Source organism: Manis javanica, chromosome 7 (assembly GCF_040802235.1).
Source record: "Manis javanica isolate MJ-LG chromosome 7, MJ_LKY, whole genome shotgun sequence".
In the NCBI taxonomy this organism is placed as follows: domain Eukaryota; kingdom Metazoa; phylum Chordata; class Mammalia; order Pholidota; family Manidae; genus Manis; species Manis javanica.
This window is the reverse complement of record NC_133162.1, coordinates 137662662-137683070: the sequence shown is the minus strand read 5'-3', so window position 1 is coordinate 137683070 and position 20409 is coordinate 137662662. Positions and strand designations below refer to the sequence as shown.

The 20409-nt window shown below is 50.1% G+C and overlaps 1 protein-coding gene across 4 annotated transcripts in view; it reads left to right on the top strand.

Annotated features, from left to right (window-relative positions):
- Positions 1 to 20409, top strand: part of CNTNAP5 (contactin associated protein family member 5) — a 597575-nt gene that overhangs the window by 333831 nt on the left and 243335 nt on the right. For all 4 annotated transcript variants that reach the window (XM_073241652.1, XM_073241653.1, XM_073241654.1 and 1 more), the window contains 3 exons: positions 3718 to 3982; positions 15206 to 15355; positions 18124 to 18295. In XM_073241652.1, coding sequence (XP_073097753.1) covers positions 3718 to 3982; positions 15206 to 15355; positions 18124 to 18295 — 587 coding nt within the window. The remainder of the gene's footprint in view (positions 1 to 3717; positions 3983 to 15205; positions 15356 to 18123; positions 18296 to 20409) is intronic.

Genomic DNA, 20409 nt, shown 5'->3' with positions numbered 1-20409 from the left:
CAGCTCGGGACTGCAGGGAGGCCCTAATGAGGGCTGATGACCACTTCTGGCAGGTCTTGCCTTAGGGAGGGATGGTCAGCATCCAAGCAGGACATGGGGCCTTGTTAGGAAAGACACATCAGATGCTGACGACTTGGCGTCTTCGTGGGCAGCCTCCCTGGATAGCGAAGGCCCCCAGGTTATGGATGACATGGAGGGGAAGAAGGGATCGAGGGCATGGACTCTGGTTTCCTTTCCATCCCTCTGCAGACCAGGGCTGGCTGACTGTCCTCGGAGACCTGACCACGTCCACACTGCGCCCCAGGCCGTGGCCACCTTGTACCAGTCACAGTGCAAATGCACGGCTCACGGCTGCACAGCGCAAAGGGGCAGGACCGTATTCTGTGCATGACTCTTGACCCCTGTGCTTAGCATATTGCCTGACAGTGCTTGAGAAATTAATGAATGAATGCTGAAACCCCTACTCAGGTAAAGGCACACTGGGATGGAGAGTCTGAGGACCCCATCCCCCCTTGGGGGATGGGGTGAAAGATGCATGAATAGATTAATGAGATGCATTGGGTAGAAGAGTCTGTGACTTTGTGCCACTCTGTTTTGACACTATTCTAAGGAAATGGTCTTGCATGCCATTTCCAGGTCCTAGGTGGGGACTCCCTGAAATGCTGTATCTAGAAGGGTTCTGACAACACAAATGGCATTATTGAAAAAGATGAAATATTCCATGCTGATTCAAAAAGTGGCACTTTTTCATTTGCCGACTGCACCTTTGTTCTCCCTGCATCATGGGTGGAGACCGGTGCCAAGGCTGCTCCGCATGCAGCATTTATGCAGCCACGGGCCCGGGGCAGGAGCGCAGGCAGACGGGACAGTAGGGAGAGCCGGGTCTGGCTTGGGGTGGACCGCATTCCCACCACTGCCCTCCCGTCTCTCCCCCTGCCCTTGGGAGAGTAGAGCAGGCCCGGCTCAGAAGACAAAGCCTAGGACAGCTCAGGACAGGGAGACAGGGGCATGGGGGGAGCGTGGAAGCAGGGATGCTGTCCAGAGACAGTTCCGACCCTGGGGCATTCCAGAGCATTCCTGCTCGCTGAGCACAGTGCCGCTCCCACACACGGCCTTTCCTCTGCTTGTGAGGATGCCCAAGGCATTTATGTGAATTTCTCTCCACGAGAATCGAGCAGGGACCCTCGCATGTCCCTCAAGGAATTCCGAGTTCCCTTGCCTATTTCACAAGTACTGGGGACCTGCTGGGCATGCAGATGGATGGAGCGATTCTACGGTTGGAGGTCCCGGACCTCCTGTCAGATGGTGCGAACTGAACAAAATAAGGGGAGAGCTCCATTCCTCGAGAGCCCTGCTGGCCTGAGGCCCACCTGCAGTGCTTCCATCGGGGGATGCGCAGAAAATGTCTTGGGTGGAGCTGAACATTGGGTTTTAAATCAACAGCGGGCAGGACAGTCTGGCGACCTCTTCCGCTCCGACTCCAGCCCTGCTCATGCCTCCCGACCACACTCCCTTCATCTTGGCCTGGTGCTCTGGCCCTAGATTCCCTCGGCAGGAAGGGCGCCAGGCGCTCCTGCTACCTCCCCTCTTGGCTGTGGGAGCATTTGTGATGCCCCTTCTCCCCAAAGATGGCCCCACCTCAGCCAGTCTTCCATCAGTGGGGACATGTCATTCTTGAGAGGAAATCCACCAGAAATGAAAAATGCAAATTAAAACCACAACGGGATATCACAAGCAAGTTGGTAGGTATTTTTAAATCTGTCTGCAGTGCAGAGGAGGAAGGTATCAGAAACGGGGGCTAAAAGCAAAGTCCTCCATGTCAGACGAATGTGGGTGTGTGCCCCATCACCTCCGCTAAGGAGGCATGTGGCTGCTGTCTGCCTGGCACCTTCTCCAAGCCTGGCTTGTACGTCCTTTCAGTGGAGGCACTCTGTGCACAGAATGCACTAAGGTCTTAGCCCCACCAGGTGCAGTGAAGGGGCATCCACTGCGGGAGATTTCTTGATGGATATCAAGGGCCTTTACCTCTGTCACATTGATTAACTTGTGGGGATCTGGCCTGCAGAGAAGAAAATGCTAAACAACTGCAGAAAGTGATTGATGCAAGAAGATGTCCATGGCAGCATGGTCATTGAGTGAGCCATCAGAAATGTACTATTAATAGATGTTTGGAGCTGTTCTTTGTGTTCAGAAATGCAGGACTATCACAAACAAGTATGGCTCGGGCATCGGGATGTTTTTCTGGATTATGGGGTTTGGGGAGCTGAAGGATTAATGTGCTCTAGGACTGGGAGCTGTACTAGGTTTCCAACCCTGCTCCCTGGCCGTCTGGGTGGAAAGGTGAGTTCAGGCAGCCAGTCAACCTGCGTGTTCCCCTTTTGGAAATCCCTGATGTTTTTGCATAAGTGGCACTGGCTCTGGCAGTGTCTCTAACGGCTGAGCCTGGCATCAGGCAAAGGCTGTCAGTAGCTTTGAGAGATCAGACTTAAGAGGGAACAAGGTGGGACTTACATGAGATCATTGCGTTACATTCACTGGAATGAGCCGGCTGCTTTGCTGTGGCAATTAGCTTGGAGTCTCAAAGAGACAAATGGTGCGGTTGGAAAATAGGATGTGGTGGGCATGGGTCTGTGAGAAAGACTCCAGATGGTTGTCACATGTAACACCCATTTGCCCCTGGTAGGCATCCCAGCCTCCGCCTTACTCATCCAGCAGAGCAGCCCCATCACCTGGCTCAGGCGGGCACACGGGTACATGTCTTCATCCTCCTGCGACGGGCTGATGTAGAAGCTTGCCCCGCCCCTCCTCACATGAACTTGGACCAGTTCTCCCTCACTCGTGCAAATGTTTGTCTCCCACTTCTTCTGGTTCCAGTCTGTGTGCACCTGACGTTCCCCACCTCTGCTCCTCTCACCATCCCCAATACAACACTGGAAATACTCTTCATACATTAAAACTCCAGCTGGAGTCACTTCTCTGCTTCTGAGTTTGAATGATAGCACAAGCACGCACATAAGGTCTTTTAAACTCCGCCTCTGCTCATCTCTCTGGCCTCAGGTCCCTCATGGTCCCTGGCCCTCCAGGCTCCACCTGATGTGCAGGAATGACAAGTTCCCTGTCATTCCCGGGGTTGCCATTTTGCTGGTATCTCTCCCCTTTGCCCACGCTGTGCACACTCACTGCTCTCCCCCCCCTTTCCTTCCAGGCAAGCGTCACCTCCCTTGTGAAACCTCCACTAGTTTAGTTTGTTTTCCCTCCAGTCTCCCCTGGGAGCTGGCGCTGGCCTCTATTCTAGGACCTTCCATGTTGTGACACAGTTTTGTCTTGTGTCTCTCTTTAAAAGTTTCCCCTAACACTTGTCACATGATTGGCCTGCAGTGCATATTTGTTCAAGGGATGGACGTCCTTATTCTCTGTCTGGCTCTAGAAAATGCTGACACTTCCACCCCTCCACGCCCCCAACCCCAGCCCCTGCCACGGCACACCCAGGTCTTTGATGGCCCTCTTTGCAGATATACCTTGATCCTTCAAACAGGAATGGTGGACAGTCTTGTGGGCACATCTGAACAAAGCTGACATATTTTTTCCTGTAAGATCTTGCGGCTGAATGTAGAATGATCCTGAAATTAAGGTCTGTTCCAGGTGGTTGTTTATATCAGCTGTCAAATTGCAGAATAAAAGATGGCTTTTATATGTTTGATTTTTATTGTTTTCCAGGGCAATGTCACTTTTTCCTGCTCCGAGCCACAAATTGTTCCCATCACATTCGTCAGCTCCAGCAGGAGCTACTTGCTGCTGACCGGCACTCCCCACATCGACGGGCTCTCAGTGAGTTTCCAGTTTCGCACGTGGAACAAGGATGGTCTGCTTCTGTCCACAGCGCTGTCCGGAGGCTCGGGGACCCTGCTGCTGAGCCTGGAGGGCGGGACCCTGGCACTGGTGATTCGGAAAGCGGCAGAGCGCGTGGCTGAAACCCTCACAGGTATCTCTGCTGATGGCCCCCGGGCTGGTTTCTGGGGCAGCCGAGTCAGCAAGTGCTTGAGATTCTGACCTGAACATACAGAGCCTAAGTCACTGGGGGTGCAATGACCCAGTATTCACAGATTTACTCTAAGTCTGAAGCGGCAACGTGTTTTGACCTATTAGGAACAACACTGAATTCAGAGTTAGCTATTTATATTTCAGCAAGTGTCTTAATTTTCTTGACCCTCCACAGCCTCATCTGAGAAATAGAGTAAGAATTCCCATCTCATTCCCTTTATTTAGCATATTATAGACCATTTACAGAGCGCTTTGCCAGGCCTTTACAGGCATGACGTATATTACACAGAATCCGCACCCTGCCCATTCAAGGGTAAGTTCTGCTTTATGGATGAGGAAATGGGGAGCCATGGAGGCTAAATAACTCTAGGAGCACATGGTGATACATGACAGAACTGCCGTTTCATCCTGCATTTGTCTGACTGCAAAGTCTGTAGTTTCCCTGAACACCACACTATCCTGGGACTTTCTGTTTCATGTAAAAATTAATGAAATGTTAAGAATTTTAAAACATGCATTTTTAGGATATTAAGTAACTGCTCTTACATATGGCATCCAGGTATGGCAAAGCTCTAAATGTCCTCAAATAGCTGAAATGTGGAAAGCACTTCTTTTATGCCAGTGTGGGAGAGACCGTGACATGCAGCAATGGGAAGGTGGGACGGGCCCGCGCAGGAGCCGCCCTTCCCGGTATGCTGAGCACAGAACACCAGCGCCTTCTCCTTCCTTGTCCATCCGTGGTCTTTCTGATGACCTCTGTCCTCCCAGAAACAGTGTGTGCACTTAGTTAACAGGTAGTTGCTGAGCCTAGACCACATCTGGACATTGGATTAGGGTCCGAGGCCTGCTGCCTGCTCCCCGAGTCCTTTGGGAAGCCCATCCTGGTTTATACTGCATTGCATTTGTCTTTACTTAATATCTTTCCTACCCCACTGAACTGTGAGCTTAATCATCCAGATAAATTAGAGACAACTGAGTTATATAGTAAAGGACGTGACTTAATAGTCAAGATCAGTTCAGACTAGAGAAAACTTTAAATGCCAGTAAATGAACAGAAAGGCCCATTGAACCCCTGGTAGGAGCAGAAGGCCTGGGTCTGGGAGTCAGACGGACAGGCTCAGAAGGCACCCCTTCTTACTGTTCTGTGGCCCTGCGAAGACTGCTGCGCTCTGTCTCATGTGTCACTGAGAGTGTATTCACTATCTGTAGCTGTGTAACGAATGATACAGAACTTGGTGGTTGACAACAGCATTCATTATACCTTGGCATGTAGGAGTCAGGAATCCAGGGGCCCCTGGGCTGGGCGATCCTGGCAGCAGTTAAGTTCTTGGCTGGGGCTTCAGTCATCCCAGGGTTCAACATGGGGTAAACCTGCCTCCACGCCAACTCCTACGGCTGTAGGCAGCCCTCAGAAGATCCGTCAGGCCAGTAGTGCAGCTCCCATATAGGAAGGGCCCTCATGGCACCTTGTTCTGAAGCATCGGGTGCCGCCCACTCTAGATGGACTGTCAGGCCTTAGAATGTGTCTGTGCCGGCGAAGCTGGACTGCTGGGCCTGATGTCTTCTTTCTCTAGCTGAATATGTGAGAAAATTCTATTGACATAACCTTTGATCAACAGTCATAATGGATGCCATCTGTGGTTGTTCATACTGCCTTCAAATTAAGTCATCTAGAGCTATGGTCAAGGCCTCACCACTTATCTTCAGGATTTATCTCAATTGGTATTTTCTTAAGAAACATTTCTAAAGCCTGAAGCCTGTCACCTAGGTGTCCAGGCTGCTAGTGACTTTCTGTAGCATTTGCTCTAAGGATTTGTAGGTATGTGGACTGGTTTGCTAGGACAACTGTAACTAAGCACCCTGACCAGGTGACCTACACATTTATTTCCTCACAATTCATTAGCCTAATTTATTTTCTTGTAAGGACACCTGTCTCTTTGGATGTAACATATAAGCCCACTCAAAAGGCCTCATTTTGCCTTAATTATCTCTTTTAAGGTCCAGTCTCCAAATGCAGACAGGTAATAATAGGTACTGGGAGTCAGGACTTTGACATACACATCTGGGGGGAGCACAGTTCATCCCATCACAATGTGTATTGATCATACTGCTCAGGGGGTCACCAGATGCTCATCTCGCCACAGAATGGAAGGACCCACGTGGACAAGAACACGTCTGCCTGGTTCACCATGTTTTACCCAAGGCCTTGACTATAATGGGTTCTCAGTATCTATTTGCAGAACCTAGGAGTCACTACCGGAATGAACGAACCAGTAGGGTTGACTTCCAAAACACTCCTGAAGCACACAATTTTAGCAGCGAAAGAAGAGTTCATAGTGATTTTTAACAAACATTCATGCGACAGTTACATGCCACAGAAGGTGTCAAAGCCAGAGTGAGTTACACTTGGGGGAGGTACCAATGAGATGGAGGCCAGCAGAGCTCCCAGGATGGCTGGGAGAGATGGCTGGGAGGGCGCACCATGCAGGGGAGACGTGTTACCCTGATTAATACTCTTGGCCTCATGGCTGCGGGCCTCAGCCCTGCAAGTAACAGAGCCGCTCCCCAAGGAGTGCCCTTTCTATACAAGCCACCTGAATGCAGCCACCATCCGCACAAGTAAGCACGATGACCTTGTGAACTTCATCCTTTGCCTCCATTAAGCTGTCATTAACGCCTCTGTACTTTAGCTGTGATGCCGCTGATGAGAAAATCCCACTAGTGAGGGCGAATGCACACACAGCCACAGGGCCAGGGCTGTCAGAAAAAGCTCCCTGGCTGAGCCAGACTTCCAAAGACCGGAACAGAATTAGGCCTTCCATTTTTTGGGAACCTGAGAAACGCAAGCCTTGGGGCGCCCTGCGGGACCCTGTAAGTGCTCGGTAGCTGCATAGGTCCGCACGGTGGTGGCTGAGCTGCCGCAGCCTCTCCAGGTCTGAGCAGTGATGACGGAGACAGTTCACTTCCTCGCTTGCTCTTCCTTCTTCGCACCCAGCCCGGGGGCTGCGGAAACCAGGTTGTTGCTGTTACAGTAGAATGGTCTAGATGTCCACCTGCTGTCACTTCTTTGCTCTTTCATGTTTTCTGCTTTGATGATGCTCTTATTTCATTCATGTCGCCTCCTGTACTTCAGAGAGCTTCTGCTGGGTCTGCTCTGCAGGGGCTGTACTCCCACTGAGGGTGGAAGCCCAGCCCTCCAGGACCTGCAGGCACTGTGGGAGGGGACGGTACTGAGGCACTTCTAGTGCAACAGGACACATGCCCAGGATCCTGGAGGGCATCGAGGAGGGGCCCCAGGGTGGGCGAGAAAGGGAAGGCTTCCTAGGGGCTGGGGCAGTGCAGCTTGGGCTAAAGAATGAATAGAATTTGGCTACAGAGGGAAGGAAAGGATGCTGCAATCAGAGGGGAGGGACAGGAGGATGCCTAGAGGGATGAGACTCCACAGAGGGCTTGTGACGGCTCTTGGGTCCCAGAGGGCAGGGGATGGCAGACAAACGGTGGAGCAGCCTTTGGTCACACACTTCAGAGTGCAGGCTGTGTCCTGAGGGTGGTAAACATCTGTTTCTGTGGTGAAGCTTAATTTTTATCATGTAGCTGTTTGGGCTGAGATTCAAGTCCATAGGAGGACACGGCACCTTCGCCATCGGGCGCAGTGCACCACGCTTCCTGTCTGGCTCCAGTGGGCAGCACCCTGACTGCTCTCTAACCCCGCACAGGCACGGCGTTCTTGGGATCGAGGCCACCTTGCTGCAGGAGCCAGGCTTCAGCGAGTAGAAAAGGGGTGGCATGTGGTTTATGGCCGGGAAGCAGAGAGGGCCCTGTGCTCAGCCTGATGTGGGATCAGCCACTGGCTGCCCGGCCAGCCGAGGAGCGCGTGCCGAGGGCACGGAGTCGCCCTGTGGCTGCTGACGGGCTTCCAAGACACGGACTCCACCTCCCAGGAATTTGTGGTCTCTTCAGGAGACGAGGCTTACAGAGATGACTTGTTAATTCACAGTGTAAGGCAATAAATAACAGGAACGTAATGAGCAGATCAAACAGCAGATGTTGCAGGAATGCTCAGGGAGACGTTGCCATACTGGTCTGGCCGGGAAAGCCTGCTCCTTCCACTGTCCGGCTTCCTCACTTATCCATTCAGTCCGCAGTTTTTATACGTTCTGCGCTGGGCTTGGTGACAATGATAGAAAATCAGAAATATATGCTTCCTGTCCCTACAGTTTAGGAGAGGGTGCTCCATGATGAAAACTGGGCCCTGGAGGGTAGGGCGATGATTCTGGCGGGAGGATTAGGCTGCAGGCTGGTTGTGCGTGCACCAGGTAGGTGTGTGTATTCACCTGGAGCATAATGGATGCGTTAGCCTTGCTAGAGCAGGGAGCTGGTATAGGGATAGTGGGAGACAGGATTGAGGGGACCCAGGGAGACTTGACTGCAGAAGGCAGAGATTGTCAGGCCAAGTGGAGAAGGCTTCCCTGAGCCCCATGACCCACCGGAGGGATGTTTGCCAGGAGGTGGGTAGTGACTTTGCTCTTTTGGTAGAGACTAGTGTCCTGGGCCGGGAGAAGGCAGGAGGCCGGGAAAGAGGGGGCCATCAGAAACCTTCCCAGCCAGAGGGATATGGGGCAGAATAAGTTAGGGAGGGAACTTGAGTATATATGTGAATTAAACATGTGTGCAGGGGAGAATTAATGGAATTTGATAATGGATGGACAAACAGGACCCAAGAAAAACAGAACCCAGGATCTAAATCATGGCATAATGGTACTAGTAATTGTAACATGCTCTTTTATGGTGTGATTGACATTTTAAGATGGAATTTTTCAATTATTTATATGTTCCCACTTTGTTATCACAAAAATGGAAACTACCTTTGAACTATTAAGTAAAGGTGAGTATGACAGGATATGGGAAAGAAGCTGACATGGGTGTTCTGGGGGAAGATAAGGCCTAGAAACTTCCAAGTCAAGCCAGGCAGTTCTGTCTCCATGAGGAAGAAGGTTTAAAGAGACCAACAAATGTGTCTACAGTTTGAGAAACTGTAATTGGCAAGGCCTTGAGCAAGGGGTGACAGGCAAATAAAGGCGCCCAGCGAATCTTTGACCAGTCGTCTCCGGGGTTGGAAACAGTCTTCGGGGCTCGGCCCTCACCCGCGCGCGGCTGTGGTCGCTGAGGCTCAGAGGCCCCAGGGCAGCCCCTTGGCGCAAGGGTTCTGCTTCCGAAGCATCGAGAGAGCATTGAAACCAGATGAAATCTGAAATGCAGTGTTCTGTTCCGTATTGTCAGGGAACAAGAGAGACACAGAGGTGGGAGGAGGGGGAGAGAGCACGCAGCCTCTGCACCCTCAAAATTATGCCTGTGGCCCAGTGGTTTCTCAGCTGAGAGAGATTCCCCCAGCCACCCCAGACTCGCATCCCACCCCGGGACTTTTGGTCTTTCCTGGGGACACTCCAGGGCAGTGGGCACTCTCACTGGCATCCAGTGAGCCAGGGAGTGCCAAACAGGCTCCACGGGAGGCTCACAGGACACCCCACCCCCAAAGAGAGCTCGCTGGCCCCAAACAGCCAGTGCTGGTGTTGAGAAACTGCTTTAAGGAAAAACTTAAATCCTGTGAAAAAAGGCTGGGTCTTCAGAATATGACCCAATCACTCAGAGCCTCAGTTCCATCAGAGGTGAACCAGAAGCTGTTGAGAAGGTCTCATTACATAAAGTATAAAAGAGACATCTTCGATGTTCTGTAATATTGCTTGTCTAGAAAGATAAGGTCAGAGTACGTACAGTCAGCCAGAATTCCAGGGTCGGACCTAAGCAGACGTCCTGAAAACGCAAAGTGGGGTCGCACTTTAGTCTTCTTAGAAGCCTAGAAGACCCACTAAAGGACAGAAACAGAGTTTAAACTCAGTATGTGGAACAGAGGTTGCCCAGTGAGAATGAAAATGGGCTCAGCCCCTTTGTAAAACACTGGCATTTCCTCAAAAGGTGAAGTCGGGGTTTCCTATGACTCTGTAACCCCACTCCTAGTACTGTGCTTGAGAGAACCGAGCCATGGGTCCAGACAGAAACATGCGCACCACGTCCATGCAGCGTCCTCTGTAACCCCCCAGGGCAGAAACAGCCCAATGGCCACCAGCTGGTGGACAGACACACAGGATGGGGTGTGTCCGTGTGGGGGTCCCATCCAGGGACGCAGACATACGGACATAGCTGCAGCAGCCAATCAGTCTTGGAAATGTTATGCTAAGCAAAAGACTTCAGTCCCATAGGAATGTGACGTATGATTTCAACCTATGGACGGTCCAGGATGGGGCAGATCTATAGGGACAGAAAGTAGGTCAGGGCTGGAGGGGGGACGATGACCACAAGATGCAGCATTTCTCTTGGGGGTTATGAGATGCTTTAAATTTAATGGTGGTGACAGTTGCCTAAAAGTGAATATATTAAAAAGCATCACACTGTAATTCTAAATAAATGAATTGTACAGTAAGTTAATTTTATCTTACTAAAGCTGTGCCAAAAATAATAATAAATAAAAGCAGAGTTGAACGCACCAGCAGGAGAAGGCTTTGCAGAGGTGCCTGGGCATCACAGTGACTCCTGGAGGCTGGAGGGCTGGCTTTGGGGGCAGGGCGAGAAGCAGCCCAGTCTGGGTGCAGGACCCTCTTGGTGAGCCCGGCTGTACCTGAGTGGCCGTAGGATCCTGGGCAGCCTCTCTGACTTTCTGTTTTAGCACCTGTGACATGAAGACAATAAAACTTGACCTTCAGGACCATGGTGAGAATTAGAACGTACACAGTGCCTGGCACAATGTAGCTGTTCAATACTGGTAGCATGCTTTATTAGCTATTTTTATAATTGGACTGTATTTCAAAAGTTCATTTGCAAGGATGAAACTTTTTTTTTTTGGAGTGGAGAATGCCGTTTAAGTCTTGGTTTGGTCTGATTCCTGAGCAAGCACAGAGCAAACTATGTTCTCTGCGAGGGACCCTTTACGCGAATGCCTTAGGCTGGTTCGGGGACCCCGGGGTGGCCGCTCTAACAGCAAGGGCCAGACAGGACTGAAAACCACCTGCCCTTCATCTCAGCCTAAACAGTTGGTCTTAAAAAATACTTTAAAAAGTTGTACATTTTCTTCTTAGAAACTTTCACAATTCCAGCTCTGTGTAAGAAAAGAAACAAAAATAACCTATATTTCTGTCATTTTAACATCGCCCAACTTTTTTCTTATGATTTTCTTATGATCTTACCTTATGATTTTCAATGACCGCATTCTTGTTCATATTATTACATACACCCTAGTTGATTCAGCCAGCATTATTATTGGAAATACTGGGAATTGTGAATTTTGCTATTATAAATAATGGTGTCATAAACTCTCTTGACCATAAATTTTGTCGGCAGCTCTGTTACTTTAGGATTAAGTCTTTAGAACAAAATGCACGGGCATGACGTGCTAAGGGTTTTCTTTGGTGCATATTGGTGTATTACCTCCAGAGAGAATGTCCGTATGTGTGCTCACCAGCGAGGTACAAACTCGACCGCCTCCTCGTCCTTTCACTCTGAAGCGATCGCTGAGTATTCTTTGCCAGTCTGGGGGTGGCAAATATGACTTGACATCACTTTAGAGTTCAGAAACTTAATGTTTGTCATCACACAACGATCTCTCCAGCACCCGAATCCTACATCTGAAGGCTGGACTCCTGACCGGACGAGTGCTTCACGCCCTGAAGTGGCTCTGACCAGCCTGCCCCCTCCCTGGAGGCCTTTCCCTCTCAGGGCAGCTCTGGACTCAGCTGTTGCATTCTCCCCAGTGGAGACCTCCATTCTTCCAGAGCCACTGATCACAGGGAGGTCTGGGGACGAGGGCCGCCTGTTGAAGCTGATGCTCCCTAATTCGTGAATTAACAGCATGGAGCCTGTACCTTTAAAAGAGTGTTGCTCAGAAGTGACCCGGGTGCCCACTTGTCCTCCACGTGTGCATTCAGATACCGCTACACCCTGTGCACCACGACCACGCACACATGACGTGCCCAGGTGGAGAGCTGACTTCAGAGGGAATACGCCCCGTGCTGGCCTTGGGATCTGCTTCCAGGTTCACCCCGTAGCCCGTCTGGGTTTCCTACCTTCTTTCCTTCCTCTTCTGGAACCTGTAACAGAGACGGCCTCTGCCCAGCAGCACACGTGGATCCCCAGGGACCTTTGAGCTCCCAGGCCTGGGCCACCGGGAAGTCGGCCTCACCAACGTGGCAAGGCCAGGACCCATCTCATCATCGCCCCCAGTGGCCATCATGTGGCCCGCACTGAGAACCGCTGGCCCCGTAACTCTCCACTGGAAGCCTAAGGTCTCACCCTTGTTCTCCATGGGACCAGGCCGTGGAGGTCAAAGGGGTCAAACCAGGAAAAGCACAGAGCAGAAAGGAAATGAGAAAAGGAAGGAGAAGGAAAGAGCACCAGACCCTCAGGAAGTGGGCCAGTGACAGGGGGTGGGGGGCCAGGGCCTCAGATCTGGAACACAGGCCCATGTGGGTGCTGTGCACGGTCACAGGCAGACCTGTGTGAGTGACCAGACCTGGTCCTTAAAGCAGGCGGGCGCCCCAGAGCCTCGGTTCTGTGCTGCTCCTGGTCCCTGAGGCTTAGCAGGGCGGGGCCCCTCGGGGTGTCTGCGCCCTGTGTGTTCACGTGTTCATCTGGTTCTTACCCCTCCCAGCCAACAGCCCACAGTCCTCTGCAAACGCAGTTTCCTTTACTATGCAAATATAAGCAAATTGCCATGCAAATGAAAGTAAGTGAAGGTGAAGAGCTGCAGTCGGAGCTGCCCACCGAGTGCCCAGTGCCCGAGACAGGAGTCAAATGTCAACAGGAAACACCTGAAGGAGCCCGTCCCTCGTTAGCAGAGCCCCTGCGGTGAAGCCAGACCCCGGCACTGGGGGAAAGCAGGCTGCCAGACTGGGCAGCCCCTGGGTTCTCCCCTCCACCCAGGCAGATGTTCAGGGCTGCAGTGAAGACCAGCTGCCCGGGGAGCTGGCTGAGCTCCAGGCCGGGCCTCTCCACCTGGGCCCTTGCGAGCAGCTGGGACCCAGCCGGTGCTCCGCAGCTCCCGTCGGCCTCTCCAGCCACCCAAGGGCTGGGCACCAGCTGTGCAGTCACTGTGCTGAGCGGCTCTGCAGCCCTCTGCTCGGACTTCCAGTGCTGGCTCCCCAGCTGCTTGTGCTGAGACCGCACCAGTAGGCGCTCCCACGTCTCATCTCGTTTCCCTCCAGAAATGGCTCTGATGCATCCCCAACTGCCCGCCTGCACTGAGGCTGCTTTGGTTGAGACTCTCTGCATTCTGTTTCCTGGGGTGACTGCAAGTGGCAGGCCACCAGTTCAGCTTCCAGCCTCATCCCCCCGCCTCTCACCGTCTGCTGCCAGAGTCTTAGACCTGCAGCTCCAGCCAGGCCATTCCCATGCTAAAGACCCTCGCGGACACCCATTTCTAACATGGTCATGCTCATTCTAGGCTGCCCATCAGAATCATCCAAGGAGCTTTTAAAAACTGCAGATTCATATGGTCCCATGTCCACAGCCCCTGGGGGGACCGGCTCAAGTAGCGAGCTCTCCAGCGTCATGTAGCAAAGGACAGTGTTGAATCCCCTTCCTTAGCTGTCAAGTGAGGCCCCCGGGGTGACCAAATCCTCTCCCCACCCTCTGTCTTGTTGTTCTCTCCTGCTTCTTGTCACAGACCTTTGCTTCCTCACACAGGCTCTCTGTCTCCTGCAACTCCTGCTCTGCGAGCACAGAATGCCTGCTTGTCATTCAAAACTCCCCTAGGCCGTCATCCCCTCTTCTGTGAAGATGCTCTGGGCCCTCCCTTGGAGTCAGTCAGGCCTTCTGTCTTCACCGCCCCATGTCACGGCTCCGCCCCAAGCTGTCTGTGCTATTTGCTTGCATCTCTGTCTACCCCACTAGCCCGACTCTAAGGGCAGAATTCGAATCCTCTTTGCATTCATCTCCTCCACTTAAGCATGGACTGTGGAGACCAGGAGATGTTACCAAAGTACTTCCAAATGCCAGGGACCCTGTTGTAAGGCTGTTCTGTCCATTTGCCTTAGCTCACATCGTTATCTACTTACAACGTGATGACGTGTCAGAAACCGTCCTGATGTGCTGCTGTGATCCCTGGTGTCAATTCTCACGATAGCCTCTAATTGCCATCACTGTCCCTTTCTGCAGGGGAGGAACTGAGACAATGACAGACGGAAGGTGACTCAACGGACAGCAGGGCCCGGTCCATGTTTTTGAGTGGCTATGCGTGTGGGCTGCGTGCTCTTGTCACAGACAGGTCATTGGGACCGAACCGGCCTGTATGGCCGTGGGTCTGTCAGCGGGTGCTTTGCACTGGCAGTCTTGGTGGGAAAGCCCATGCAGGAAACAGCTGAAGCTGTGTAGGCCGTGAGGTCGTCTGGTAGTGTAGGGTGCCCCGAAGCCCCAAGAATAAAGTTGTGATGACACCCTTGTGCCTCTAAGAGTCCTAACAGCTTTCATATCCGATCTCATCCGATCCCTGAACAAGGCAGACGTAGGGGTGGTGATGCCACGAAGAGTAAAACCCAGAGCTGAGAAAATAGGCGACCCAGTCGGGGCCACTTCATCGGTTAAGGAAGATTTGGATTGAGCCGGTCTGCCAGCTCTCCAACAGGAGATTGCCTGTGTCTGGCGCCATTGGAACCTAGCTTTCTTCATCTACTTTTGCCTTTAAAATAGGTGTTCTACTTTACTAACAAATAAATATAACCCATTTGTAGAAAAATGTGAGGAACTGCCAGAGATAGAACCAGTGGGACGATTTTGAGGGTCTCTTTCAGCCTTTTACTCTGCTTTTCTAGATCAATGGGTTGATTCCCAGGGTCTGAACCTCTAGTGGGAGTATACGTCCAAATTCATGTTTTGCCCTTGTGTTTTCAAATGAAACATCTCATCATTTGTTCAGCCACTTTTAAAAAAGAAAATAATTCAGTGGTTTGAAGCGGAAGAAAATGACTTTTGTGAAGCAGTTGGGGGTTTGGGTTAAGCACAGCGGGAAGTGGGGACACTGTGAGCAAGCACTGGGCCCCCCCAGGAGTGGACGGACCCTGGGCCGCTCTCTCAGAACTGCCCCACCGCAGTCACCCACACCTGGCCCCCTGTCTTGCAGGCAGCAGCCTGAACGATGGCTTGTGGCATTCGGTGAGCGTCACCGCCAGGAGGAGCCGCATCACACTCACTCTGGATAATGATGCCACATCTCCGGCTCAGGACACCACCCGGGTGCAGATTTATTCTGGAAACAGCTACTACTTTGGAGGTAAATTCTGCAGCTTTTGAGGCTGAAGATAAAGGAGGGAGGGGGAATGCAGTGGACAGTTACTTCACTATGGTTATCCTTTGTCAATTAGACCATCCGCCACCACACACACATGCACACCCACAAACGCACACACATGCACACCCACCTCCAGGCCCAAAATAATGAGAAGCAAACTCTCACAGCTGTGCAGAAATAAATGATCTAGGTCAGTGCCGAGGGAGAAATAGCTGTAAGAGCTGGTGTTACATAACATGTCCAAGGAGATTTTTGTAGCCATGCCAAGCTCTGTGATTATAGTTGAGAGGAAAAACTAGGCTGAAAACTTGAGAATCTGTACCAACAGTCAGCAGTCCCTGCAAGAGGGAAGTCCATATGGGATGGCACAGCCAGCATGCTCAGCCATCTCGGCCACTCGGCTGTCTTAGTCCTCTGTCCCTTCTTCCTGCACGCCCCTGGGGGCCATGCCCGTGGAGTGGCGCAGCTAAAACTGGGGGCGTCTAGCAGGTCTGTGAACAGGTAGCTCCTCATGGAGCAGCCAGTATAGACCCTGCCCTCTCCAACGCCAGGCCAATCCTGGAATATTTCCAGTGACCACCTCACAGGGGCAAACTGGTAAGGATAAAAGAGCCGGAGCTTCGGCGTTTTCTGCATTTTTACAAGGGCATGCATGTTTTCACTTGCATTTTTCAAAGTATTTCTTCCATCAAAAATATTTGTATCTAATTTCTTAAATGTTTGTAGTACAGAAACAATCTCTAAAGAGTAGTTACTCTCAATAGCCCTCTGACCTTGAGCACCACACTTAAGAGTCCCTGAACTTTCTTAACTAGGACATGAGAAAATAAACAAGATTTAAGAGACTTCAGTGAAGTCACAGACTAAATATAGAGCTTTGCACCCCCAGCATGACAGAGTGGACAACTTCAGCATTTGTAATGGGCCCAGGCTGGTCCTGTTCTTCAGTTGTTCATTTTTGGTCCATTAGGAACCCAAAGAGAAGTATTATGAAGTTATAAGGTGCAGTTTCTTAAACAGAATTTACAAATCAGTTCTCTTATACCAATGGCATGTGGTTAAGATTTGAAACACAAAAGAGGCTTTCCCCAGATGCGGTGCACACACCGAGGTGCGCTGGGAGGGGAGCCGTGCGGAGCAGCGTCTTGGGTTGATTTTAGGGCCTCAGCAAGGGCCTTTGCGCGTCACTCCCAACCTCCCCTCATGTACAGGGTGACAAGTTCCTTTAAGAAGGGAGCACAGCCAGTCTCTTGCAGTGTTTTATAGGTCTTACCTCATTTGATCCATGCAGTGACTTTGTGAAGTAGGTAGTTGTATCCCCATTTCACTGATAGGAAGCTGGTGTTGCTGAGATGAAATAATTTGTCAAAGTAGTAGGACCGGGACTCATCTCGAGTCTGTGTTCTCCATGACCCCCTAGTGACGAGAAAGGGGCACTAGCAACTGTGGCATAAAGGCTGCAGGAGAAGCCCCGGAGACACGCCCCATGGGCTGCATGACTTTGCATCATGATGCAGTGTTTCAGCAACAGAGAGAAGAGCGATCTTGTACTTACTTCTGGGGAAAACGATGTTGAATTATTATGGTACCGAAGCATCTGAAATGCCTCAAAGGCAAAATGGCTCCCTCCCCCATTGAAAAAGTGTTCTTGGAGGTGGGTCTGAAGGGCCTCTGGGCCTGCCAGGTGAAGATGTATCTGGGATCTGAATGGTGCTTAAATAAACGCCCCACACGTAGTCTGTGTACTTAAGGAAGGTGAAAAATGAGTTCGAGTAATAATAGTCAACTTTCATAAATCCTCTCTACAGCTTCAATTAGAAGTTGTAGCATCTCTCTTCATTTTATGGTGTGCCTGTGAGCAGCTAGCCAGCTGCCGGGCTGTGCCCAGCGGTGACTATCTATTAGAGATGGCTGAAATAATTCCCAATTATTTATGGGTTAGGGCCATGTTTTCAAGCTTGCATTCCCATATGCTCAGAACCCATTAAAACCACTGGGATGGAGCTTATGAAGAGCACAGCGCTCGTGGGCCTACATGGCTCCATGTCCGTCTTGAGGAGAAGTAGATATGCCCTGGTTGCAGGCTACGCTGAGTCAGTGTGGTGCAGGTTTTTCAAGAACACCCTTTATAAAGGCATGGCACCACCTTGCACACGTGCCATCACGGCCGTATCGCTGTGTACATGTAAACCCGCAGCTCCTCAAGCGTCTTGGTTTGCTTTCTGCATCACTTCAAAATTCCAATGACCTTCACGTGTGTACCGTTCTCAGGAAATAAGTCTGTTAATGCTAACAATTAACCAGCCAGTGCTTCACCACCATCCTTGCCCAAAGCATAAATTCCTTTAAAGTGTAATTCAGAACTGAACTGTGCATTTAGAAATGTGTGTCAGACAGAGCTCAGGCTCCCAAGCACTGACGATGTGTAGCTTTGTGATGAGGAAGGATGCCACGCCGAAGATCGGCAAACAGCTTGCCCGGAGGAAACAAGAAGTGAGACGGGGACACACGTTGTGGCGCGGGGATTCCCGTGAGCACATTCCGGTGTTTGTCCCGCACAGCGAGAGAGTGTGCCCCACTTCATACCAACTGTGCCCCCTCTGAGGAGGCTGGGATTTACAACAAAAGCGGATGTGCCTCTGTGAGTGATAAAGCACCACGACCGACCGTAAAGTCTTCCCTCAATAGGTCTCCAAAGCAATGACTGACCGTTTCAGCATTCTTCTTCATTTTTTTTCTCTGTCCCACAGGGTGCCCCGACAATCTCACCGATTCCCAATGTTTAAATCCCATTAAGGCTTTCCAAGGCTGCATGAGGCTCATCTTTATTGATAACCAGCCCAAGGACCTCATTTCAGTTCAGCAAGGTTCCCTGGGGAATTTTAGTGATTTACACATTGATCTGTGTAGCATCAAAGACAGGTAATTATTGTCTCTTCTTCTCTGTTCTCCCACCCCCTTCCCATTCTCACTGTTCTAAATATGAGTTTCCTTAAGCAAAATTCTAATCTTCTGATATTAGCCACATTAGACATAATTGAGTCGCCTAATGGAAAATATTTCTGAAAGGATTTCAGGCCCAAAGAAAAATGGTTTAAATTAGTCGAGTCTCTCTTCATGTTGACTTGTTGTAAATGGGATATGCAAATTAAATCAAAATACAAATTTGTGACAGGATTAAAATTTTATGCATAAACAACATTTGATTACTTTGAAGTTAAGAGTGAAGAAAAACGGAGGGAGCAATGCCTTCTCCCCTAAACTATTTCATTCTTTGCTGCAGAGAGCGGTGCTTCTAATAGACAGATGAGCAGCAGGCCATCTGCAAATCCAATAACAAGGTTCTGGCAGAGCCCCCCAGTCCACAGAGGCTCCCGGGGCAGCTGGCCTTCGCTGTCACTGCCCCTAAACCACTGCTTCTTTGTCCCAGAAGACATGAGAGCCTGGCAGAGAGAAGCAGCCATTTCTTATGCAACCCACACCTGTAACAAGAGCTCAGTTTCTCTCTTCACCGCTCCTGGCTCTTCTTATATTTGAAGTGTCTAGATTTAAAGACATACTGCAGAAAATTAAAGAGGATTGATGCTGGATTTTCAGCCAAGTCGATCATGTTCCCATTTCTTCTCAAGCACTGACCTGACCTGTTTCATTCTTACAGTTCTACTCACCCCAGTTAAAATATCACTTAAAAGGTGAACAGTATATGCTAAGTGCTTCCAGTTCTACTCACCCCAGTTAAAATATCATTAAAGGGTGAACAGTATATACTAAGTGTTTGCCTGTATGCATCTCTGTTCATGTGTCTTCAGGAAATAAATTAGCTGTTACAGTAAAGTGCAATAAATGACCCAAGGTATGCATTCTTATTTGTGGGTCACATGGCAACATCAGCTTAGTGTAACCTCATAAGAATGAGGTCAAGAAGGCTCCAGGAAGGGGTGTCAACTAATCTTGAAGGACAGGCTGATCTGACTGAGGAATGGAGGTGTTTGTGTAGGATGAGTTGGCAGGATGAATTTGGGGACAGCAAGAAGTTGGAGGGATCATGGCTTATCAGAATTTTATCAATTCAAGGCTCCTGTTCTTCATTTAAAACCTCTAATATTGGGATGCATTTTATAATCGATGGTATGTGACAGTTTGATTGGCAACATCTATTTTTCTTAGTTGCATTTATTATAATGGCATGTCTTAATAATGTCTTCGATTCAATAAAATGTAGGTTGATGCGATGGTAAGCCATTTCTATGGAGCATGTGATGGGATCGTGGTAGAGATGTGGCCCAGGACCAATTACCAGTACCCAGTATAAGAACTGTGTGCCTCTGGCGTGTGTCTCCATGTGCTAGGTGAGACTGAGGGGGAGGCAGGCAGATTTGCTTAGCAGATAGGGAATAGCAAGAAGGTGCTCCTGCCAGAGACAGAAGGCCGCCCCAGTCTGGAGAGCAGTGCTGAGAACCAGCAGGTGCCTCCACTGCATGGCACACAGATCCATGCAGAGAAGTCCGCTCATGTTCAGAATGACTCATATGTTCCGGTGAGACCTAATGTGCATGTTTCTCTGTTAATAACACTGCGCTCGGGGCCAGCACAGCACACAGGCTTCCTGGCTTTTCTGCTTCATTTCTTTCTATTTGACCAGCTGGAAAAGCAGTAATAAAATGTGTGCTTTATTAGCATGTGCTAGTTTAGAGACGGCAGAATAAAAGATACTGCTTGGAGTGGTTGTCATCCCTATCATCTTTATCAATGATGGGGGAAGCATCTGCCTTCTAAAGCCGGCACAGCCTTTTGCAAAGTGTAGATCGATAGGGGGAACATTTATCAATAGGGCTCTCTTATGATGCTTTAATTTCTAATCAAGGAAGCCTTCATTATTTTCGATTACATGAAAGTCCTTGCCATCCACACTGCATCATTACTTTTGTGTAATTGTAGTCTGTATAATTGTATTACATACAATTGTGTTGTGGTTAATTGTATAATAAGGGATTGTGTTTAGTTTAGAGGGTATATGGTACGTTTTTCTTGATTTG